At 44.7% G+C, this 21950-nt stretch overlaps 2 protein-coding genes across 2 annotated transcripts; both read right to left on the bottom strand.

The window, feature by feature from the left end:
• Positions 1-2961: 2961 nt before the first annotated feature.
• Positions 2962-10971, bottom strand: LOC140528598 (amine oxidase [copper-containing] 3-like). The gene is made up of 4 exons (XM_072646571.1): positions 9235-10971; positions 6681-6966; positions 6137-6266; positions 2962-4387 (listed from the first exon to the last, which is right to left on the bottom strand). Exons 1-4 carry the CDS (start codon positions 10823-10825, stop codon positions 4109-4111), a joined length of 2286 nt encoding a protein of 761 aa, XP_072502672.1. The 5' UTR covers positions 10826-10971; the 3' UTR covers positions 2962-4108.
• A 622-nt stretch (positions 10972-11593) lies between these two features.
• On the bottom strand, positions 11594-20086 carry AOC2 (amine oxidase copper containing 2). The gene is made up of 4 exons (XM_072646584.1): positions 18478-20086; positions 14258-14543; positions 13877-14006; positions 11594-11992 (listed from the first exon to the last, which is right to left on the bottom strand). Exons 1-4 carry the CDS (start codon positions 20063-20065, stop codon positions 11726-11728), a joined length of 2271 nt encoding a protein of 756 aa, XP_072502685.1. The 5' UTR covers positions 20066-20086; the 3' UTR covers positions 11594-11725.
• Positions 20087-21950: the final 1864 nt, after the last annotated feature.

The following is a 21950-nucleotide window of genomic DNA, read 5'->3' as shown; positions in this document are numbered from 1 at the left end:
TCTTTCAGGCGGTGATCAGTGGATTCTTTCAATATTTATTTTGCCCTCTGGTTCTAGAATCTCAGGGCAGTTTTCCTTGATAATTTCATGAAAGATGATGTCTAGGCTCTTTTTTGGATCATGGCTTTCAGGTAGTCCCATAATTTTTAAATTGTCTCTCCTGGATCTATTTTCCAGGTCAGTTGTTTTTCCAATGAGATATTTCACATTATCTTCCATTTTTTCATTCTTTTGGCTTTGTTTTGTGATTTCTTGGTTTCTCATAAAATCATTAGCCTCCATCTGTTCCATTCTAATTTTGAAAGAATTATTTTCTTCAGTGAGCTTTTGAACCTCCTTTTCCATTTGGCTAATTCTGCTTTTTAAAGCATTCTTCTCCTCATTGGCTTTTTGGACCCCTTTTGCCAATTGATTTAGCCTATTTTTCAAGTTGTTATTTTCTTCAGCATTTTTTTGGGTCTCCTTTAGTAAGCTGTTGATATGCTTTTCATGCTTTTGTTGCATCTGTCTCATTTCTCTTCCCAGTTTTTTCTCCACCTCTCTAACTTGATTTTCAAAATTCTTTTTGAGCTCTTCCATGGCCTGAGCCCACTGAATATTTATTTTGGATGTTTGAGATACAGAAGCCTTGACTTTTATGTCTTTCCCTGATGGTAGACATTGTTCTTCCTCATCCAAAAGGATGGGAGGAGATACCTGTTCAAGAAAGTAACCTTCTATGGTCTTATTTTTTTTCCATTTTTTGGGCATTTTCCCAACCAGTTACTTGACTTTTGGGTCCTTTGTCAAGAGTAGGGTATACTCTGGGGACCTCTAAGATATCAGTTCCTCCAAGGTGGCACAATCAAGCGTGTACTGGTCTGGGTGCAGGAAAGGATTTTTGTGCTCAGAATCTTAGCAGAATTTCCTCTCCACAGGCACCTGACCTCCAGTTCCCCCAAGCTAGCACTGGGCGGGGTGGGATTCAGTCAAGCTGTGGGGGCAGGGCCACCATTCAGTGTGAGACAAAGACCAGCTCCCTCAGTGCCCCCAGGGGTTTTTACAATCCAGCAATGGTCTTGGGCTGCTGTAGGGGCTGCCTGAGAACTCCTGCCGCCTGCCTGTTGTGAAGGCCCTTCTCCCTTCCCCGTCACTGACCTTTGGCGCCTGTGGGTTGAGGAATCTGCAGACCCTCTGCTGCTGCGACTGGGGATTCTGAGACTGGAGATTCCATCTCCAAGGGCTATTCACAAGCCATTTGCATGCCCGGCCAAAGCTGGGCTGGGCTCCGCGCTCTGCTCTGCGTCCAGTGCAACTGACGTTTCCCGTGGGCCTTTCAGGTCACCCTGGGCTGGAAATCTCCTCCACTCTGTTGTTCTCCACTTCTGCTGCCCCAAAATTTGTTGAGAGTCCCTCTCTACAGGTATTTTATGGGCTGTGTGGGGAGACCCTGCATATGTGTGTCTTTCTACTCCACCATCTTCTCAAAATGTACTTCTGAATTACTTTAGAACTCATGATGATGAGAAAGAATATGATAACAAGTCTATTAATGTGTTTCTATGTAACATATAGATAGAAAGATGGACAGACAGACATATATAGGAGACAGGAAGTTAAATTATATATGTATGTATATGTATATCTACATATGTATGTACTGTCTATCTATGTCACAGGAAGTTAAAGAGTCAGGAACAGAGTCTGGACTGGAAAACCTGCCATAGAGACCCTCCCGCTGGTTCCTTTTAGAGAAAGATACGACAGTTGAGTTCCCGTTGCTTTCATTCCTTCTCTGCCCCTTGTCACCTTAACCCCAACTCCTCCCCTACCCACTGGCTTACCCTATTGTCCCTTCCACTTTTCCAGGACTGAGGGTGGGGGTAGGAATGTAGTTAAATTTCAGTGGGAGTTGTCATAGTTAGTCATTTCAGTCTTATCAGACTCTCCATAACCCCATCTGGGATTTTTTTGGCAAAGATACTAGAGTGGTTTGCCATTTCCTTCTCCAGTTCATTTTACAGATGAGGGTTAAATGAATCGCCCAGGGTCACACATCTAGTAGGTATCTGAAGCTGGTTTTGAACTCAGGTCCTCCTGACTCCACTCTACACACTGAGCCATCTAACCACACCTTTACTGGAAGAGGGGATTGAAAACAAAAACAGGATGTCCATGGATGCTGCTTTGGTGATCAGAATGGAGTCCTCCACCCTCTGCTCACATACCAAACATTATTAGATGCTCAAAATCTCTGTTCTATGAACCTGATTTGCTGTCTTGATTGATGTGCCCTCTCCCACAACACAGACTACATGGGACTATGCTTACTGTTTATAAGGGCTTAAGGCTGGAAGATAGGAAAAGGGCTCCCCTCTACCCAGTCACCCCATGCTTATATTCCCAGGACAAAACTGCTAACAAATATTAAATTTTTCCAAGATAGGCACAAAAGGAGGATACACAGCAGGTGCCAAGAGACCTCACGAGTTTCTTAAGGATGTGGACAAATTACTTTTCCTGGTTCCTGCCCATCTCCCTACTCCTCAAGAGTAAATATTTCAGTTCCTGTTTATTACCCATTTAAATGTCCGGACATTCCAAGGAGAGACAGGTGATGTGAGGACACTGGGGAGTTTGGGGGAGGAGGAGGAAGACAGGGGTTAACCTAGATGAGGCTAAACCAATCCCAACATGGTAAAACCCAAGCTCATTTGCATCCCTTAACTAGATTGGCCAACAACATATTGAGGTCACAGGAATTATTTATTGCAAGTTTTTGTTTACTGATCCAGTGGGTACTCAATCCCATAGCACTTATAGCAAATAACCCCCTTTCTCTTCCTACCATCCCTTCCCCCATCCTGTTAACAGTTAATTATCCATTCAGAATTTTCTGATTTAAGCTGTTGCTGTTGGTCTGACTTTTCTTTTATTATTTCACAAATGAATATGAATAAGTCACACTGTCCATGGAGAAGGTAAGGACCTGGAAGGAATTTATTGGACTGGTGTAAACAATATAAGATTCATTAGGGAAATTTTTTTTTATTACATCTGAGCATGACAGAAACACCCACACAAACCCCTCGATCATACAGACACACATGGACAAAGGCATGATGGGAAAGTGAATTTTATAGTGAGATAGATAAGAATTATTATCCTCTCAACAAAAACATCACCATAGGAAGGAGAAGATAGACATTTAGGTCATGAGGGATGGGGTGGGGTGGGGTTAGGTTAGGAGTACAAATGGTAAGAGTGTCACTGCCACAGAATCTCACTCTCCTGGCACTAGAAGAGAAATTTGAAAGCATTTGTAAGCTCCTATTATTACAAGCCAGACACTGTGCCAGGTACTGGGAATACAAACTAAAAAAGAAAAAAAATGGAAATGATCCCTGCTCTCAAGGATCTTATACTTTATTGAATATCAGAGTCTGAGGTCCTTGAGAACAGCGATTATTTCATTCTTTTGTCTAACAGTGCCTGGCACATAGTAACTACTTAATAAATACTAGGATATTGAATGAATGTAAATCCCAAGAAGCTGAAAAAACAGGGAGGTGGGCTATGGCTAGGGAAGAGACACAGAAAGACAATTCCAACAGCTCTACAAATATAGGCTTAGATAAGCCTGCCCAGGAATCCACAGAAATACCTGGTTCTGGAGAGCTGTTGCTTACAAAAGTCCTAATACATATCCCCACTACACACAACTCCCCTAAGCTCCCCTTCTCCCTCAGTCCCTAAACAGCCTTATTCCTCCTGTCCCATAACAAGGAAGGAAGTAGAATAGCCCAGTGATTATAGCAAAGCTGGAAAAGGCAAAGGAAGGAAAAGTTTAAATGTTTTAGGTCACAGTTTGACTATCCCTTCTGGGAGCCAGGGAGTGTATGCTCCTCTCTCCTCTCTGAAGCCAGGGATCCAACATGTTTTAAGATGAGGGAGACTGAGCTGGGTCTTCACTGATTTGCAAGGGTGCAGTGGCACATTCAGGGAAGAAGTAGGAGGTCTGGCAACTGTGGAAAGAACAGATACAGAGCTGGAGGCCAGACATTAATAGCATAATAATCCAGTGCTCCTACTTCCTCCCTATTTGGACACTGAGGTTCAAAGCCAGCCTCTAAGACCCTGTTCTAAAACCACCGTGGGTGAAGTTGGGGATGTCAGGAGCACAGGCCAATGTCTCTGGAAAGCACAAAACAGGATTGTTCTCACAGCCTCTGGCATCCCAGTCATTCTGAAAGTAGACCACATCAGGAGACTGGACTGATGGATCCTCATTAAAGAAGTTATAGGGTCGGAGGAAGAAGCCAACGCCATTTGCTACAGTCACTGTGTTAGGAATGTCTTCTGCGTGAGGAATGTGCAAAAAGCCAGTAGTCACCCAGGCGACCAGATCCTGGAGAAGACAAGAAGGAGGACCCTAGGATGAAGAACCTGTTACTTTATGAGAAGTCTTCTAAGGGAGGACCCAGTTTGGCAAAATAGCTTCCCCTTCCAGCCCTTCAAAAAAGAAATCTCAATACAACCAAACATCCTTTATGCAACCAGGGTGATAATTGCTTCTGCCCTAAAGAAATAGCAAGATGGTCAGTGAAATGGGAATGGTGATGGGCATTGGTGATGCCCTCCCATCCCATAAGAAATTGGGTCCCTTCTCCCCTAATTGTCGTACAGTGGTATCCAACTCTTCATGACCCTAAATGAGGTTTGCTTGGCAAGGATACTGGAGAGGTTGGTCATTTCCTTCTCCAGTGTATGAAAGCAAACAGGGGTTAAGTGACTTGCTCAGGGTCACACAGTGAGTGTCTGAGGTCTGACTTAAACTCAGGTCTTTCTGACTCTGGGCCCAGCACTTAACCACTGAGCTACCTAGCTGTCCCCAAAACAGCACTTGCATTTATTTATCTGTGCAGGTGACATGTGTTAAGTACAATGGTATGCATCTACTATGGGCTAGGTCAGGGGTAGGGAACCTGCTGCCTCAAGGCCACATGTGGCCCTCTAGGTCCTCTGAATCCAAACTTCACAGAACAAATCCCCACCACCCCTGGGCCAGGTGTTGGAGATAAAAAGACAAAAATGAAACAATTCCTGCCCTCAAGGAATTTCCATTCTATAGGAGGAAATAGCATATATACATATAAGTAAATATAAAATAAACGAAGTAAGTGTAAAGGAAACTGGTGACAGACAACACATGGATAAGCCTTTAACAGGTGGTCCCTGAGCTATATTGTGAAGGAAGGAAGGGATTCTTAGAGGTGGGGGTGAGTCGGGAGCAGACAACTGGGGGGTAAGTAAAAGTGCAAAGTCCTAGGCACACATGGCCTCTCCCCACTACCACTGCACAGATTTAGAGAGTCCCGTTTGGTGAGCCCGGAGCTGGATCTCCTAGCTTGGCTTTATCTGCACTTGGGTCCCAAAAAGAACTCTCTATTGAGGGAAGAGAGGGGGAAGGCCAGAGAGGGTGTTGTGAGTGGTGGGAAAAGGGCAAGCATTAGAAGGAGGGAGTATAGCTGGATCATGGGAGAAGCAGGTAGGAGCTGCCAAGGCAGGAACAAGACAGCTCTACCCCAATCACACCAGTGTAAAGAGCAAAGTCATGCCATTGCCAAACATTGAAAACAGGACCTCCAGAAAGACCCTGGCAAAGGGTTAATAAAGAGCTATTCTGAAGTGTATGAAGGGTAAGAGTGAGCTACATTCTGAGGTCAGGGGGTTCTCTGGTAGTGATTAAAAACTCAAACAGAAGACCCCAATGTAAGTAGCCCTGCAGACTGAATACTGACTTAGAAAACCACATATTAACATTTTCTATGCTCTACTGTAATCTTATTTATTTTCTTAAATATTCTCCAATTGCATTTTCTTCTGTTTGAAGTGGACTAGGGGATGTTGTGGGTCACATGTGATCCAGGCTGGCAGGCATATTTGACACTTCTGCTCTAGGGAACCCAACACTCCATCCAACTCTATACAGAGCAGTCCAAAAGTCTTAAGCGGTGTTTTAAGCTCTTATACTTAATTACTATAATTAACACTTTGGGGCCGCCCTGCACGAGGACTTGATCTGATGGAGCATACAGCCTAGGGAAGGGGGTTCAGCCTCTCTTGCTCCCCCTCCCTCTCCCTCAGGCTTGCCCACCTTGCCCGCTATGGTCTCGTTGTTGATGAAGTCACTGAAGTTCACAGTCGGGCTCCAGGGATCGTTCTGATTATAGATACTGGTGCTCGAAGGCTCCTCCTCCTTCCTCTGTGTCACTGCCAGCTGGTACCTAATCAGGGAATATGGTCAGAGCACCCAGGTGGAACATGCTAGGATCCCACCAGAAGAGTATAGGAAAAAGGAACAAGGATCTTCAGGTTGTCCCTTCTTCCTCCCCCTTTTTCATTATTACAGTAGAATTATTCATCTTATCCTAGGATTTACAGTGTTTTCCTAGGCTCTACTGGATTGTTTCCTTGCCCATGGGCAAGATGGCCCTGCTCCCATCCCAGACAGACTGAAGTCTCTCTCATGTACCCAAGGATCCTCAGAGAAACTGATGACCTGAGCTCTTTGGTTGACTCCATTCTAGTGTCTTCCCAAGATCCACCATCCTATACTATTTCTGCAGCCAGTTTCTCTGGAGGCTAGTATACATCTATGTATTGTGCCCTTCCTCCCACAGGCCAGCCCAATCCCTGACCTTCCCCAGCTGAAGGCTCTTTCCATGGCACTCTCCTGGGGCATTGGCTGTCCTGCAAAGCTGATGGTCTGGATTCGGTATCCACGACGGTGACCCCAGGCATTGGTATGATTGCTAGCCAGGTAGAGGTATCTAGGAGTGGAGCTCCCAAAGGCAAAAGCTGCCTGGTCTTCGGTCTCCAGTGTTTTTTGAATCAGTTGCATCATGTGCATCTCATGCTCTGGGCTCCAGGGTACAGGCCTAGGCTCAAATGCCATGTCCTCTGCTACCATCCAATTTTCCTGTCCTGCAAAGTTAAGGAAAAGGGTGATACACATTCATTTATACAGTTATTTTCTGGACTCTCTTCCAACAACTCCAGAGCTCGGGAAGAAAGATGGGGTAGAATCACAGAATAATACAGGATTAAATTATAACTATCTCATACTGTTTTGGGCAACTAGATGATACAGTGGATAGTGTTCCAGGTGTGAAGTCATGAAGTTCTTCATGAGTTCAAAACCAGCCTCAGATACTTACTAATTATGTGACCCTGGGCAAGTCACTCCACCCTTTTTACCTTACTTAGTTTTTCATCTGTAAAAATGAGCTAGAGAAGGAAATGGCAAAACACTCTATTATCTTTGCCAAAGGAACCAAATGGGGTCATGAAGAGTCAGACACAACTGAAACAAGGGAATAAAAATTCTCATACCTTCCTATCACCTCCCCTATCCTTTGGCTAAAATGGTAAAATTGCTCCAAAATTTGGAGGGATTCTTTCCTCAGTGACTCAACACCAATAATAATCCCAAAAGCTCCAATGAATCCTACTCTTCACCTGGTACCTGGTTTTTCTTTCGAGAACTTCCCCATTCAAAGTGGAGACAGCACAGAGCTGAATCACAAATCTCTCTCCTTAACGGACCAAAGGCACAAAAAGAATGACTTTATTCTTCATAAGGAAACCACTCAATAAAAGGACAACCATGGGTCCCATGAACATGATTAGATGAGTCTGTTTTCTACATCATCTCTCTTAAACAAAAGTAGAGGTATATTCTTTACACAACTATATATCTTGGTTTAAGGAGGAAAAAGGGTTTTCATCCCTTGTTAAGGTCAGAGAATTAGGGAGATGAAGGTACATCAGAAAGGTAATGGAGGGATGGATGGCAACTATCAGAAACTCCCTCAGTGACTGTGGGAAATTCAGGTTAAGGAAACGTCATGGACAAGTCGTTTGACTTCTCTGGGTCTCAGTCTTTTCATCTGTGAAACGGGAGGGATGAACATGATGTCCTCTGAAATCTCTCCCAACTCTAGGTCTATGATCCTATGATTCTATAGGGTGCAAATATGCAAGTAATCATTTCATGCCCTTCCCTCTTGGCTGAATGTACTGTGCTGGAGGAGAAAGAATAAAGGGGAGGAAGGTAGAAATTTTGGGGGAACAGAAATTGACCCTCTCCTCTTTGCCTGTCCAGTTTTTCTCTCCATGCCGCTTTCCCCTCAAATCCCTTGGATATAAGTATTAGAATGTAGTTAGTACACAGCAAAATCCAAAGCCAGTGTCCTCTGCTCTGCTCTGGTTGCATAAATCAGGGCCAGAGGGAGCAAAAATCATGAGCTTTTGGGCTCAAGTTAGACTTGGAAATACTCATAATCCTCCAGGGAAGCTAGGAAAGAAAAATGAGATCACAGGTTACAGACTGTTCCCTGAGCCCTAATAGTTCCCATGACTTTGTCATGTAAAAAAGTCTTATGTAAGGAGTCCTTTCAAGTGCTCTGAGTTTTAAAGAACAAGAAATCAAACAGAAAATTGCCAGCTAATTTTGATCCCCAGGATCATGGGAGACAGAAGAGTATAGATAATTAAAACAGCTCAAATAACTTTTAAATGCTTTTAAAAATCAAATCCAACATCAATAACCAAAAAATCCAGCCCCTAAATAACTAAAAATAGTTTTCCTAGTATATAGCTTTGAGCATACAACAAAATAAAATTCTCATGCTGGCATTCAAGGTCCTTAGGGTCTAGTTGTCACCTACTTTTCCTAACTTATCTCCTACAGTTCCCCTACTTGTATCCTATGCTTCCAGTCAAACTAGATTTTGTACAGTTCCCAATTCTCTCTGCACACCCTGGGTTCCCTAATTCTGTGCCTTGGATCACACTGTTCCCTCCTGGAATATCCTCTTTGTATCTTCACCTGACTACCTATTCTTCAAAACCCAACTCGAATTGTCCTCCATGAAACCTGATTTCCCCAGCTAGAAGTGATCTCTCTACTCTAGCATTTGTGACACTCTACACTTTGAATCATGGTTATTTTATGTACCCATTTTATCTCCCTTATTGGACTATAAGCTTCTGGAAAGCCTTTTTGTATCCGACATCTTACCTTGTTTTCTTCTTTGCACGCAGTAAATACTTGATAAACATTTGATGAATGAATGAATGAATGAATGCATAGATTATTTCAAGGTATCAAACAAAGCAAAAGATGAGGATTCAAACCTATCCCCTTCTCCCTTTGGCCCTCGCCCACGGAGCCCTACAAGACCCCCTCACCTGCTACATCCAGATCAACTTTGAAGTTAGCAACATGGGTATGGATGGTGCCTAGGACATGCTTCCCAACCTGGTTCCCATATCTTCGGCCAGCACCAAACAAAAAGGATGAAGCGATATAGCCAGTAGCATGAAATTTGACCTCTATGGCTCCATTGGGGTGAAAGGCCATGTCCCACACATAATCATAGTTGAGCAGAGTGGACACAGACCTGACAACCAACACTGTCTCTGGGAGGCCCCCGTAATAATGGGAGAAAAAATCAGAATGGTGCCGCCGCAGGGGCAAGCCCTGGTTCTGTTCAAATATACATAGAGCATCACGCACTGTCCTTGGAGTTCCAGAATCCGCAAGGAAGTCCCAATCCACATAGGTGGCCAGGTATGGACAGTCTACTCCTCGAGTCAGTGGTGTGGAGAACAAGCCCATGCCAAAACTGCCATCTAAATAGTGAGTTATCATGGCTGCTGGGGAGTTGCCACCATAGATGGTCAAAGACTCCTGGAGGCTGACCTCATAGACTACTCGCTCCCCTTGGAACCGGATGTCAAAAATCCTCATGCCACTGAACAGCTCCAGGCTGAAGGTGAAGGTCCAGAACAGGGAGGCCACTTGACTTCCTTGGACGTGGTATCGTGGTCCCTGGGGAGAGAACTGTAGTGGGGGAGGAGAACCAGAGGGAACACGTGGCCTGAGAGATGAAGACCCTTTAGTGCTATCGTGTGCTATCTCTACAACCTCTACTCGGCCTCCCTCAAACTCTTGTTCAAGGTGGTCCAGATTCTTATAGTATCGACCATGGTAAAAGACTTGCTGAACTGTCCACTGAGCAGGGTCTAGGGCCTGATGGTCTATTAGCAACTCCAGCCCCACAGGGTGGAGGTAAAAGCCAGCACCTGAGACGTTGTAGTAGATTCCAAACCAGGTGGCCCGATCCCCAGAGTGCAGACCTCTTGGGGCAGTGGTCATTGACAACAGATTGCTGCCATTATAGTAGCAACAACGATGGAGGAGACCAACAATTCGAGGGAGCTCACGGTCAGAGATCATCCTGTTAAGTTCTTCATACTCTTTTGTGGACAGTGGTCGCTTATAATAGGGGAGGGGTCCCCCATGGCGTTCTACAGTCACATCCCGAAAGTAGGAAGGGTTGGGTAGTGGCCCCACCACAAGCTCACTCACATTGGGTTGGGTCTGTTGGCCAAAGAAGACAATGGCTAGAGCCTCTCGCGGAGGTGACGGACCCTCCCTGTCTAGGTAGGCCAAGGCTACAGACTTGGGGGGCAGCTGCAGCTCCACTGAGTAGACACAGTTATCAGATGGTTTGGCATGACTTGCATCCACCAGGCCTGGCCCCAACTTCTGGGTCAGAAAGTGCATCACTGATGCCAGCTCCTCACGGGTCAGGTCTGAGAACAGCTTGCTCTGGAAAGGATGTGGCTGGATCTGACTCTTCTTGGCTGTTGGTGAGGTGCATTGGGGAGGTGGGCTGGAACCACCCCCACCCCTACTGGTCAGTAGGACACAAACCAGGGCAAAGATGGTGATGATGGAGAGAGCCAGGAGCACCAGTGCTGTCTTCAGGTTCATGGTCACGTGGATAATCAGAGTCAGGACCTACAGGGGTGGGATGGGGATCTCCAGGCAGGGAAAAGTTTCTTTCAAACTCCAGTGCTTGGGTTTATGTGCCTGGCCACAGGGCAAGGCTGCCAGACTGCAGAGATACAAGGGAATGTGTAGGGCAAGAGCAGCAGAGGGGAGGATCAGGAGGGGTGGGAGGACCAGGGGTGGGAGGATCAAGGGTGGGCGGACCAGGGTTGGGTGTGGAGGGGGAGGCGGGACTGAAGGAGAGGGAGCTGGAGCCTCTGCTGTACCATATAAGGACCTATCCTTCCTATCAGGTCCTGCTTCCAGAGTCAGAGTTGGGGATCATAACATGGGGAAGGAGTTATTTAAGATAAAAGAGAGGGAAAATGAGAGGATCCTAGGAGAGAGATGGGGCTGAGTGGGGTTGCCCTTTGTTCTACCCCCAACCCCATCTCCAGCCTCCTTCCTCCTCTTCCACCCTATTCTCCCTCCCTCCCACATCCAGATGTGTTCTTTCCTTTAGCTGCAAAATACTGTTCAGCCTCCAAGGGAAACTTACTATTCATGCACCCCCACCCGACCAGCTTCCCTCTTTCCTAAATCTTTCCCCACTTCTCACAGCTCCCCTCCCCCTGCCATGAAAATTCTGGAGAGAGGACAAAGAAAGGTTAAGTTTTTAAAGAATCAAAGTGAAGGGGAAATGAGAAAGAATAAGGAATGTAACAGGACTGGGGAACAGGGTGGGGATGAATTCAGAATACATGTATGGAATGACTCCCAGCTGAGTTTAAGAATATGCAAAGGTAAGTGGGCCTGTTGAGACACAGGAAGAGAATGAGAAGAACGACCGGGGCCAGAGGAGTTACAAAGGATATGGTCCAGATGTCAGGATTCTAAGCAGGATTAGAAACCGTAGTAGGAAAATGGAGGCAGGTCAGGTACACAGGCAGCCACGTCTGGCAGGCAGGCAATGGGATTGACATCGCAGACCCCAGCATCCTGATCGTCCCGAAAGTAAACAGCATCAGGGGAGAAGGCAGAGGGGTCCTCATCAAAGAAGTTATAGGGCCTGAGGAAAAAACCAACGCCATTTCCTGAAGTCACTGTGTTGGGGATGTCCTCTGCGTGAGGGATATGCAGAAAGCTCGCTGTAATCCAGGCAACCAGGTCCTGGGAAAAAGAGGAGAGAAAGAGGGCTGTGGTGGTGAGGATGTAACTTTGCTCACCCCACCCCGGCCTGGCAGGGAGAAGGAGCTCTCCCAGTATCTCACTCTTCATCAACTAGTTCAACAATCAGGTTTACCAAGCAACCTTACAACCACACTTCCCCCTGTCTCCCTTAGGATCCATTGTCCTAGCTGCTCCCAAGGGAAGCCAGGTGTAGGATGATTTGTGCTCCAGGTCTGAGCTATCATCCTACAAGGATGAGAGGGGCCCCCACTTCCTTACTAGCTCTCTCCAAGGCCACTCTCAATTGCTAAATCCAAGGGTCTTTTTTATTCTCCCCATCTTCTTCCTTAAACTGTATCATTTTGAACATTACTGACAACACCATCCCTCTGCTTATTCTCTCATTCCTTAACTTCAGAGATACCATCTTCTTCTCTCAGGTTTTCCTCCCTCCACTCTTACAGTTCCATCTGTCTTTTGTGCTGGTACCTCAGCATCAAGGTAGATTTTCCCCATTGGCCTCTGGCCTTCTCCCCTTCTCACTCTACACTCCTACCTTCAAACTACCTTCAAACTCCATCAAATGAGTGCCTCGCACATAGTAGAAATTTAATACTTATTCCCTTCTCCCTTCCTTTCTCTCCCTCTATCCAGGGTATTCATACATCTGTTATCTCCAGCCCTGACCTAAGCTCTACATCTGTGTCTATGAATATCTATATTTTGTCTCCAGATGAACAAAACTCTCAAGCTCAGCATGTCCAAAATAGAATTTTACTCTTAACGCTGCACCTCACAGTCAGGTGACTCATTCAGTTTCCCATATTAAAGTTTCCTTATCACTCATATACAAACAGTTTACCAAATTCTGTTGTTTCTGTATTTGAAATCTTTCATACATCTGTCATCTCTCTGGTCCCACTTTCACCATTTCATTACTACCCACCTGGAATATTAAAATAACTTCCCAAGATTTTTCAGCCTTCACTTTCTCCTACTCTCAGATCTCTTTCTCATTGCTACCAACATAAAACATTATGCATTCATTTGGTAATCATCCCACTATTCAAATGTCTCCTAGGCTGCTTATTGTTTGCTGAGTAAAATTCAAACTCCTTTGCCTGGCATTCATGACCCTCCACAATCTATGGCCATGCCACCTTCCCAGTTTTATTAAATATAACTCTCCTCTACTCCCTATACTCCAGTCAAATTGGACTTCTCTCCTAAATATGTCTGTATTCTCATGCCTGTATGCCTTTGTTCATGGGGTTCCTTGTATCTGGACCGTGTTTGCTTTCAATCTTCACCTTGTCAACTATAGTCTTTAAAACTCAGTTCAAATGCCCTGATATAAAGCCTTCCCTGATTCCCCTAACCAGTACTAACCATTTCCCTGACAACTTCTCTTTTTGTTGTATTATGTATTATTTTGGTTTGTAGTTATCAGAATGCGTAGAAAGAGAGCTGAATTTTGATTCAGGAGATGTGGGTTTGAATCCTGGCTCTGCGACTTATTATCTCTGTGACCTTGGGCAAGTTATAACCTCTCTTGACCTAAATGTCCTCATTAGGTAACCCATGAGACCCATTCTAGCTGTAGATGCTATCTATGTAGATGCTACTCCTAAACTGCAAGATTCATGCGGGAAGGAACTGTTTATCATTTAAACTTTACCTCCCCTACCATCCTTTGCACACAATAGACACTTAGTAATAACTATTGTTGTGTCTTGCCCCTGGTATTGATCATCAGAGAAGTCCCCATCCTTCCAAATGGTTCAGACATCCAAAGTCCAGGTCTAAGGACTTATAGAATCAAAAAGACTAAATAACTTGGAAACTAGAAAACTCCTCTCCCACCCCATCTCTAGGGCAACTGACCTCCCCTGAGAGTAGCTCATTGTCAATGAAGTTGGCAAAGACCACAGTTGGTGTCCAGGGATCATTCTGGTTGTAGATGCTGCTGCTCTGTGGCTCCTCTGCTTTCCGACGAGTCACTGCCAGTTGGTACCTAACCATGAGGTGGGAGCTCCAGGTAAGCCTGAGGGTCTTAGTTGGGGAGTGGGGTGGATGTTGGAGGGGTGGAATTTTTATATGGTCAGTCTTCTTTCCAGATGCCAAGAGATATTGTTGCCCACCTCACTTCCCTTGGTCTGGAGGAAGGGATGGGGAGCTAATGAATTGAGATCTCCAGTAGCAGAGGCTAGAGGGCTACCCTTTCTTCCTGATTCTTCCCACCCAGATCTCTCCCTCTTTCCTTACCTTCCCCAGCTGAATGCCTTCTCCATGATGGTGTCCTGAGGTAGATGTACTCCAGCAGGACTATGGATCTGGACACGATATCCACGGCGGTGACCCCAAGTATTGGTGTGGTTGCTGGCAAAGTACAGGTATCTAGGGAGGTCATCTCCTAGGAGGAAGGCTGCCTTATTCTCTCTGTCCAGTATCTGCCTTGTCAGCTGTGGACGCTGTAGCTGGTGCTCAGGACTCCAAGGCACAGCTATGGGTTCAAACACCACATCCTCTGCCACCACCCAATTTTCTAGCCCTGCAGGGGTGAGGCAGGGTAGGGGTTGGATTACACATCATTTGAGATCAATTCAGACAAACTACACACACAATGAGAGTAAGTGATGAAAAAAATGACTGATTCATCTCTGATTGACTCCCTATCAAATTCCCCACAAGGTTGTTTCACATCTTTTCCTCTATTAAACCCACAACACAATTCCACCCCATCCCCATCCCCTCTTTCTTAGAAAATAACTCCGCCTTTATTAAAATTAGAAGTCCTCTCATCTCTCTTTTACATTTCAAAATCTGTCACATTATCACTAATCCTCCCCTTCCTTAATTCTGGTCTCAGAGTAAGGTCTCCTTTGCAACTCCCCTCTTGCCAAGGATAATCCCTCCGCCTCTGTCTCAATCCCATTTCTTCCAGTCACAGGATTTGCTCCATCCTATTCTCTTTCCTTCATCTTTAGCTCTTTCCCCTCTGCTTATAGATATGCTTAATTTCCCCTACCCTGACCACACCTTCCCTTTCCTTAGCACTTACTTGTCAAGCAATTGTCCTATTAGCTTTCCTCTTCTCTCAAATGTAATGTGTTCAAAACTAAGCTGAACATCTTTCTCCCCTTAACCTGCTCCTACCTTCTGACCACTGTGGCACCCACTCAGTGTCCCATATTCATAATAATCTTGGGGCTATCTTTGACCATTCCCTCTCCCTCTTGCCTCTCATAGACAATCAGTTACCTAGGATTATTGACTGCATGGCTGTACTCTTCTCATTTGTGTTCTCCTCTCTCTATTCCATTACCACCACTCTAATACTGGCCCTAAGGACCACTTCTTCATAGGTCTCTAACCTCTATCCTCCCTTTACCTCCCTTGCTCTATAGCCCTCGAACTCACCCTGCATCCATCCTATTAGCAACTCTAGTCATGTCATGCTATTAAAAAATCAATAGCTCCCTCTTACCTTCCCAAGTTCAGACTTTTCTGCTTGATATTCAAGGCCCTCTACTCTCCCTAACCACTGTACCTCCCCAGTCTTATCTTGTTATTCCCCTCCTTGAACTCTTATCCTACTGCTGAACTGGACTGCTCTATGCTCTCAACACACACACAATTTGTCCCCTTTAAACTGCCTTTAAATGCAATCTCTGGTGTGCGTTCTGTGGAATGCTCTCACTTCTTGCCTTTTCCTACTGGATCCCTAAGTCATCCCTGAAAGTTCAACTCAAATACCACCTCATTTAGGAAACCTTCCTGGAGGATTCCACTCAGCTACCATGGGTATTGAATTTGGAGTCAAAGAATCTGGGCACAAATCCTGAGGCTGCCTGGTGTGACTTTGGCAAGTGACCTCTGGGGCTGTTTTTTCATTTGTAAAATGAGGGTTTCATTACCCAAATATCTTTTAAAAAAAGGAAAGGGAGTAATATATTTATCTTGACTAGGGATGGGAGGGATATTTTGTCAAACAAGTGAACATTATTGGAGAAAAAATTAGCAGGTTTGATTATGCAAAAATATAGGATTTTAACAATACAAAAAGCACCTCTAAAATTAAAAGGCATTGGGGAAAAGCATTTAGAGCAAACACCAGATAAGTCTGACATATAAAAATCTATAAAGACCTTACATATATGTGTGATTGTCACACAAATAATTTTATGTACACATATACATACATATGACCAATGAAACAATGATCAAGAAACACGAAGAGACAATTCAGAAGGACTGCAAACTAATAACCAAATAAAAACATTGGTAACTAGAAAAACGCAAATCAAGACAACCTTAAGATAACACATAACATCCAAATAGGATGAGAAAAATAGCAAAAATAATCAAAATCAGAATTGCTGTGACTGCAAGGAAAAAAGAACATTTAATAAATTGTTAGTGGAGCTGCAGACTGCTGCAAACATTTTGGATGGCAATATATGTCAACATATGAGATTGAAAAAAGTGATGATAATCTTTGTTTTAGCAATCCTTGTAGGACCTTACCTTAAAATATTATAAAGGATGTTTATATTGAAAAATCCATAATTGCTTTATTTGCCAATAGAAAAAAGGAAATCATCTATATGCCCACAAATCAAAGAGTGACTGAATATATTATGGTGTACTAATGTAATATTAGTGCATTGAGTCCTGCCTTTGATACACACTGGTTGTGGCAAGTCACTGAACCTTTAGTTCTATGAGCAACTCTGTAAAACTATATGCCAAGAAGGTGCCAATTTGCATCAGCAGAGGGAGTTTCATCTGGAGTTCTCTGGACCAATGAAATCACAAGTCCAGTCACTCTATTTATGGTGCAGTGTGTGGTGTGTGTGTGTATGTACACATAATATGTGTATATATATAATATATATGTATATATGTGTGTGTATATATATACATACATACATGCATGCATACATACATGGAGACCTGGGCTCAAATCCTGCCTCAGACGCTTACTAGCTATATGACCCTAGGCAAGTTACTTAACCTCTGTTTGCCTTAACCCATTGGAAAAGGAAATGGCAAACCATTTCAGCAACGGACAATACAGTCCACTGGATCATGAAGTTGAATACAACCAAACAACATCATTAATAATTATCACAGTTGTATATATTATGTTACACACACACACACACACACACACACACACACACACACACACACACACAGAGGATACAAATCCACCTATGGAAAAAGATGTAAATCAAGAAAACAGAATCAGAACCATATATACATTTGACTACAATGGAAGGAATGGAGGCAGGGAAGGAAGGGAAGAAAACAAAAGGCAGAAAAGAACTTAAGACAGATTTGAAAGAGTACAAAAAGCAAACACATTTCATTTGGTGTTTAATTTGCTTTTGTTTATGGTTATTAAAATAAAAAATTAGAATGAAAAATAGGAAAACAGAAAAGAGAGAGTTGAAATAGATTATCTCCAAAGTCCCCTCCAGCTCCAAATCCTGTGATGACTGGCAAATTTGACTGCCAGTCTCCATTCTCTGTCCACTGAATGATGGTGAAAAAAATCAATTACATGCACAAAATACACTTCCCATGTTAGCTCAGAAAGCTGGCATGTGATGTTGCCCATGGTGGGAAAAATGAGATGCCTTTCCTCCTAAACAGCTGTTGATGAGATCCCTTTACGGGGACATCCCTGCCTATGCTGCAAGGGAGCTTCTTCCAAGGATGTTCCCAACCTCTTTCCACCCCCATTCACTCCTGCAGGCCACTGGCAGCCTTTAGTCAAGCTCAGGTGGATATCACTTAAGATAACACATATCAAGTATTTTGCACAATCTTAGGGTGCTACATAATGAATGCATTAGTGTTGAACTTATGAGTTAGGAAAACCTTGGGTTCAAATCATGGCAATGTGGGAAAGTCACTCACTGTCCTTGAGGTTTCCTCATTTATGTAATAGGGAATAGTATTTTACTAACTACCTTAGTGTTGCTGTGTAGTTAATATCTATCAAGGGCTCTGCAACAAGGTTAGTTATTACTAGGTGACACAGGCCTCTCATCTTCCCAGGACTACAACAGCTAGCCGGGTGGTAACCACCCAATTCACCCAAGTCACCTAGACCCCTGAAGGCTTATGCAGCTGACCACACCTCCCATGTTGCAACATCACTGGACCCCAGGGCATGATGCAAGTGGCAAGAGATCAGAGTTTAGGTAGAAACAAAACCTAAAACAATTTATATTCCTACTAATTTGAGAATGTGAGGCAAGGTAATCACCTTGTCAGATGTCTGACAAACCTAATGCTTCGTGGACTGTGCCTGATACTCCATAAAGTGGACAACATAAATCACTTAGGTTACTCTCACTAAATGTATTAAACAATTTGCGTGGTAATCTGATTATATCCCCCAGGTCTCCTTCCAAAGATTGGTGTTTTGGATCTTCCTCCCTACAGATTCTTTGGCCCCAGTCCCAAATTACCTGCTACATCCAGGTCCAGCTTGAAGTGAAAGGCATGAGTGTGCACTGTCCCCAGAACTTGTCCCCCTATACGGTTCCCAAAGCGAAGGGTATCCTCTCCCCCACCTAGAAAAGCTGTATTGATATAGCCTGTAGCATGGACCCGTCCCTGAAGTGCTCCATGAGGGTGTAATACAAAGTCCCAGATGTAGTCGTAGTTGCCCACAGATGACACTGACCGGATAACAAGAGCTGAACCAGCCACAGCACCAAAGTAACGACCTTGTGCCTGATTATGGTGTCTTCGAAGGGGCATACCCTGTGCCTCCTCAAATACACACAGTGCTCCAGGGAGCAACTGGGCTGTCCCCTGGCTCACCAGCACATAGGCATCCACCATGGTGGCTAAATAGGGACAATCTACTCCCCGCACAAGCCCCCGACTGTGCCGACCAATCCCATAAGTGCTATCCAAGTAGTGGGTCATCATTGTCTTAGGTGAGTGAGCACCATAGATGGACAGACATTCTTGGACACTGATCTCATAAGCCACCCGCTCCCCTTGGAACCACACATCAAAAATCCTCATGCCACTGAATACCCCAAGGCCAAAAGTAAACGTCCAAAATGGAGAGGCTACTTGACTCCCCTGGACACTGTATCGGGGACCCTGAGGTGAGAACTGTAGAGGAGGAGGGGGACCTGGAGGTACCTTAGGCCTCAAAGATGATGCCCCATCTGGTAAGGGTGGAGCAACCCTAACCACATCCATTTGACCAGCCTTGAACTTTTGCTCCAATTGGCCCAGGTCCTCATAGTAGTAGCCTTGAAAGTAGACCTTCTGGACGGACCATCGAGTTGGGTCCAAGTCCCCATGATCCAGCAGCAGTTCCAGTCCCACAGGATGCAGAAAAAAGCCAGCACCTGAGACATTCTGGTAGAGGGCAAGCCAGGTGGTACGCTCCCCTGATCCAAAGCCATGAGAAGGTGAGGGCACAGGTGCCAAAGAAGAGCCATCATAACTGAAGACAGATGTCAGGAAGACAGGTGCCTTGGGCAGTTCTACTTCCTTCAAGTGCCTCCATATCTGGGCAAACTCAGTCTTCAGCATAGGGCGCCGATAATAAGGGAGGGGACCCCCATAGCGTTCTACAGTCACATCCCGAAGGTAGGAAAGGCTCGGCAGTGGCCCCACCACAAATTCACTCACATTGGGCTGGGCCTGATGGCCAAAGAAGACCACAACTAGAGCTTCACGGGGAGGTGGTGGTTCTCCCCCATCCAGGTGGGCCAATGCTGCATCTTTGGGAGGCAACTGTAACTCCACTGAATAGATACAGTTGTCTGATGGGTTGGCATAGCTTGCATCTACCAACCCTGTCCCCAGCTGCTGGGTCAGGAAGCGCATCACTGAAGCCAACTCCTCCTGGGTCAGATCTGAGAACAGCCGACTCCGGTTAGAATGCAGCCAAAACTGACTAACAGGGGTCCTTGAGGGGCAGTGGGGAGGTTGCCTGGAGGCACCCTTATCAGTCAACAGAACACAAACCAGAGCAACAATGGTGACAATGGAGAGAATCAGGAGGACCAGGATCACCCTCATATTCATAGTGACTACCAAACAGAACAGTATTAGAAGTCCCAGGGAGAGTTCTCTCAGTTGCTTCTCCCAGCTCCAGGAATCAACTCTGGGGAAGAAAGCTACTCCCTGGGTTAGGACTGAAGCTCTCCACCCTCTGGTCTAGATATGTAATTTTCCCTATAACTGGTTTCTTTGGTCCTGCCCTCCCCATTTTCCTCTTCTGTGGCTTGGCTTCCCCAATTGCCACCCACCTCCCCACCCTCCCCAGCCCCAGTACACCAGTAATCAGGTTCCAACAACAATAAAAACTGTAGGTATTTTTCATCACTGCCAACATTGTTGGTTAAAAACTTTTAATTTATGGGTTTCCTTTAGTTGAAGGAGAGCATAGACCAAGGGTAAAGAAATTTTTAGAATCCTGAAGTACAACCAAACAGGTGCTGGAAAAAGATTCCTGCTTTAAGTCTCCTTATGAGGCACCCTTGTGCAGAGGTAAAAAGCATTGGACTGGGAGTCAGAGAACCTAAAAGGATGGCCCTGCACTGAAATCCCAGTTCTATTCATTAATATCTTCTGAGACTTAGGAGAAGTCACTTTACCTTGGGGGGAAGGAGGGTTTGAGGGGTGGAAGGTCTCAGTTCCTTCATCTATAAAATGGAGTCAGAATAATTAATTTTTCAAGTCCTTTCTTAATTCTGATGCTGTATAGTTACATCCTTCTCTTCATCTCTTCACAGAGCCTTGGGTGAGGATTCCATTTCAATTTAGTCCAAGGGGAGCCTAGAGGTAGCCAGCATCTGTACCACCCTACTTTCCTATCCCCAATTACCTTTCTGTTTTCCTTAATTACGGTCAATAATCTGGGTCCCACTGTAAACCTGAGCTCTAGGACTAGGTAACATGACCATCCATCCAAGACAGGTACTCTTCACCACATGTGTGTCTCTGCCTTGCATCCCTAGGAAGCCCTCCCTGTTGTCTAATCTCCATTTGCCATACTACAGTCTTTTTTTAAAAAACTGATTCTGAAAGGTAGAAGACAACAAATCCTAACTAAAAGTTAGTTGTTTTTGTTTTCTTTTTGAGTAGCAGCAAGGTTAGGCTGGTATCAGAGTATGACTGGGAAATGAAAAGTGTATCTGAAGATGTAAATCAAGGAGAGTCCCAGTCAAACATACCAAAAAACAAACAAGAAACTCACCACTATTAGAAGTGAGTACAGACTAAGTATCAATATACAAAGTCTTTAAGGAATTAAAAATATCCTTCTGAAAATCAGAGATCCAACCATCTCTGACACATCCTGGTAACTCGTCCCTGAGCCAGTCCCTTATCTTCTTGGTGCTCTACTTAACTAATACTTGAATCAACAGAAGGTACTGACCTACAGTGGTAAATGCCTGGAGGCTCCCACACCAATGAAATCACATGCGAAGCAGGCTTTCTCCCTGACCCCTCCTTTGCACAAGGGAAAAAGGGACAGGCAAGGGGCATGGTGGTGCAGTGAGTTAAACACCAATCAAGCTAGTTAGGATGCTGCTGTCTGAGTCTTGGCTCAGCACTAACCAGCTAATATGACCTTGGACAAGTTGTTCTGCTTCTTGCCAATTACCTCCTTTATAAAACAGGAGTGTTAGGTTCAGGTGACCTTCTACCTCAAATACTATAGGTCTCTCAAGTTCTATGATGAGGAAGCTCTACATTAAGTACATGAGAGCACAGCAGCCCCTACTGGCAGCTCATGAGAATCACTGGAGGAGGGAGCATAGATGCCAGAAGAGGAGTGGGGGGAGAGGACAGGAGGACACCCTCACGTTTTGGAGGCATCATTTTTAACATAAGCCAAGACCACAGAGAAAGGGTCCACCTCCCCCCCTAATAATGGAAGACAGTGTTAGATCAGTCTTTATAT

This window comes from Notamacropus eugenii, chromosome 2 (genome assembly GCF_028372415.1).
Source record: "Notamacropus eugenii isolate mMacEug1 chromosome 2, mMacEug1.pri_v2, whole genome shotgun sequence".
In the NCBI taxonomy this organism is placed as follows: Eukaryota; Metazoa; Chordata; class Mammalia; order Diprotodontia; family Macropodidae; genus Notamacropus; species Notamacropus eugenii.
This window is presented reverse-complemented; position numbering and strand designations above follow the sequence as displayed.

Bases quoted from the DNA above. Each gene is read 5' to 3' on its own strand.
- LOC140528598 (XM_072646571.1), bottom strand. From the start codon at position 10,825: ATGAACCTGAAGACAGCACTGGTGCTCCTGGCTCTCTCCATCATCACC. The intron at 6,267-6,680 runs GTCAGGGATTGG...TTCCCTGATTAG, and splicing joins AGAGCCTTCAGCTGGGGAAG to GTACCAGCTGGCAGTGACAC. The intron at 4,388-6,136 runs GTGGGCAAGCCT...TGTCTTCTCCAG, and splicing joins ACGAGACCATAGCGGGCAAG to GATCTGGTCGCCTGGGTGAC.
- AOC2 (XM_072646584.1), bottom strand. From the start codon at position 20,065: ATGAATATGAGGGTGATCCTGGTCCTCCTGATTCTCTCCATTGTCACC. The intron at 14,007-14,257 runs GTAAGGAAAGAG...CCTCATGGTTAG, and splicing joins AAGGCATTCAGCTGGGGAAG to GTACCAACTGGCAGTGACTC. The intron at 11,993-13,876 runs GTCAGTTGCCCT...TCTTTTTCCCAG, and splicing joins ATGAGCTACTCTCAGGGGAG to GACCTGGTTGCCTGGATTAC.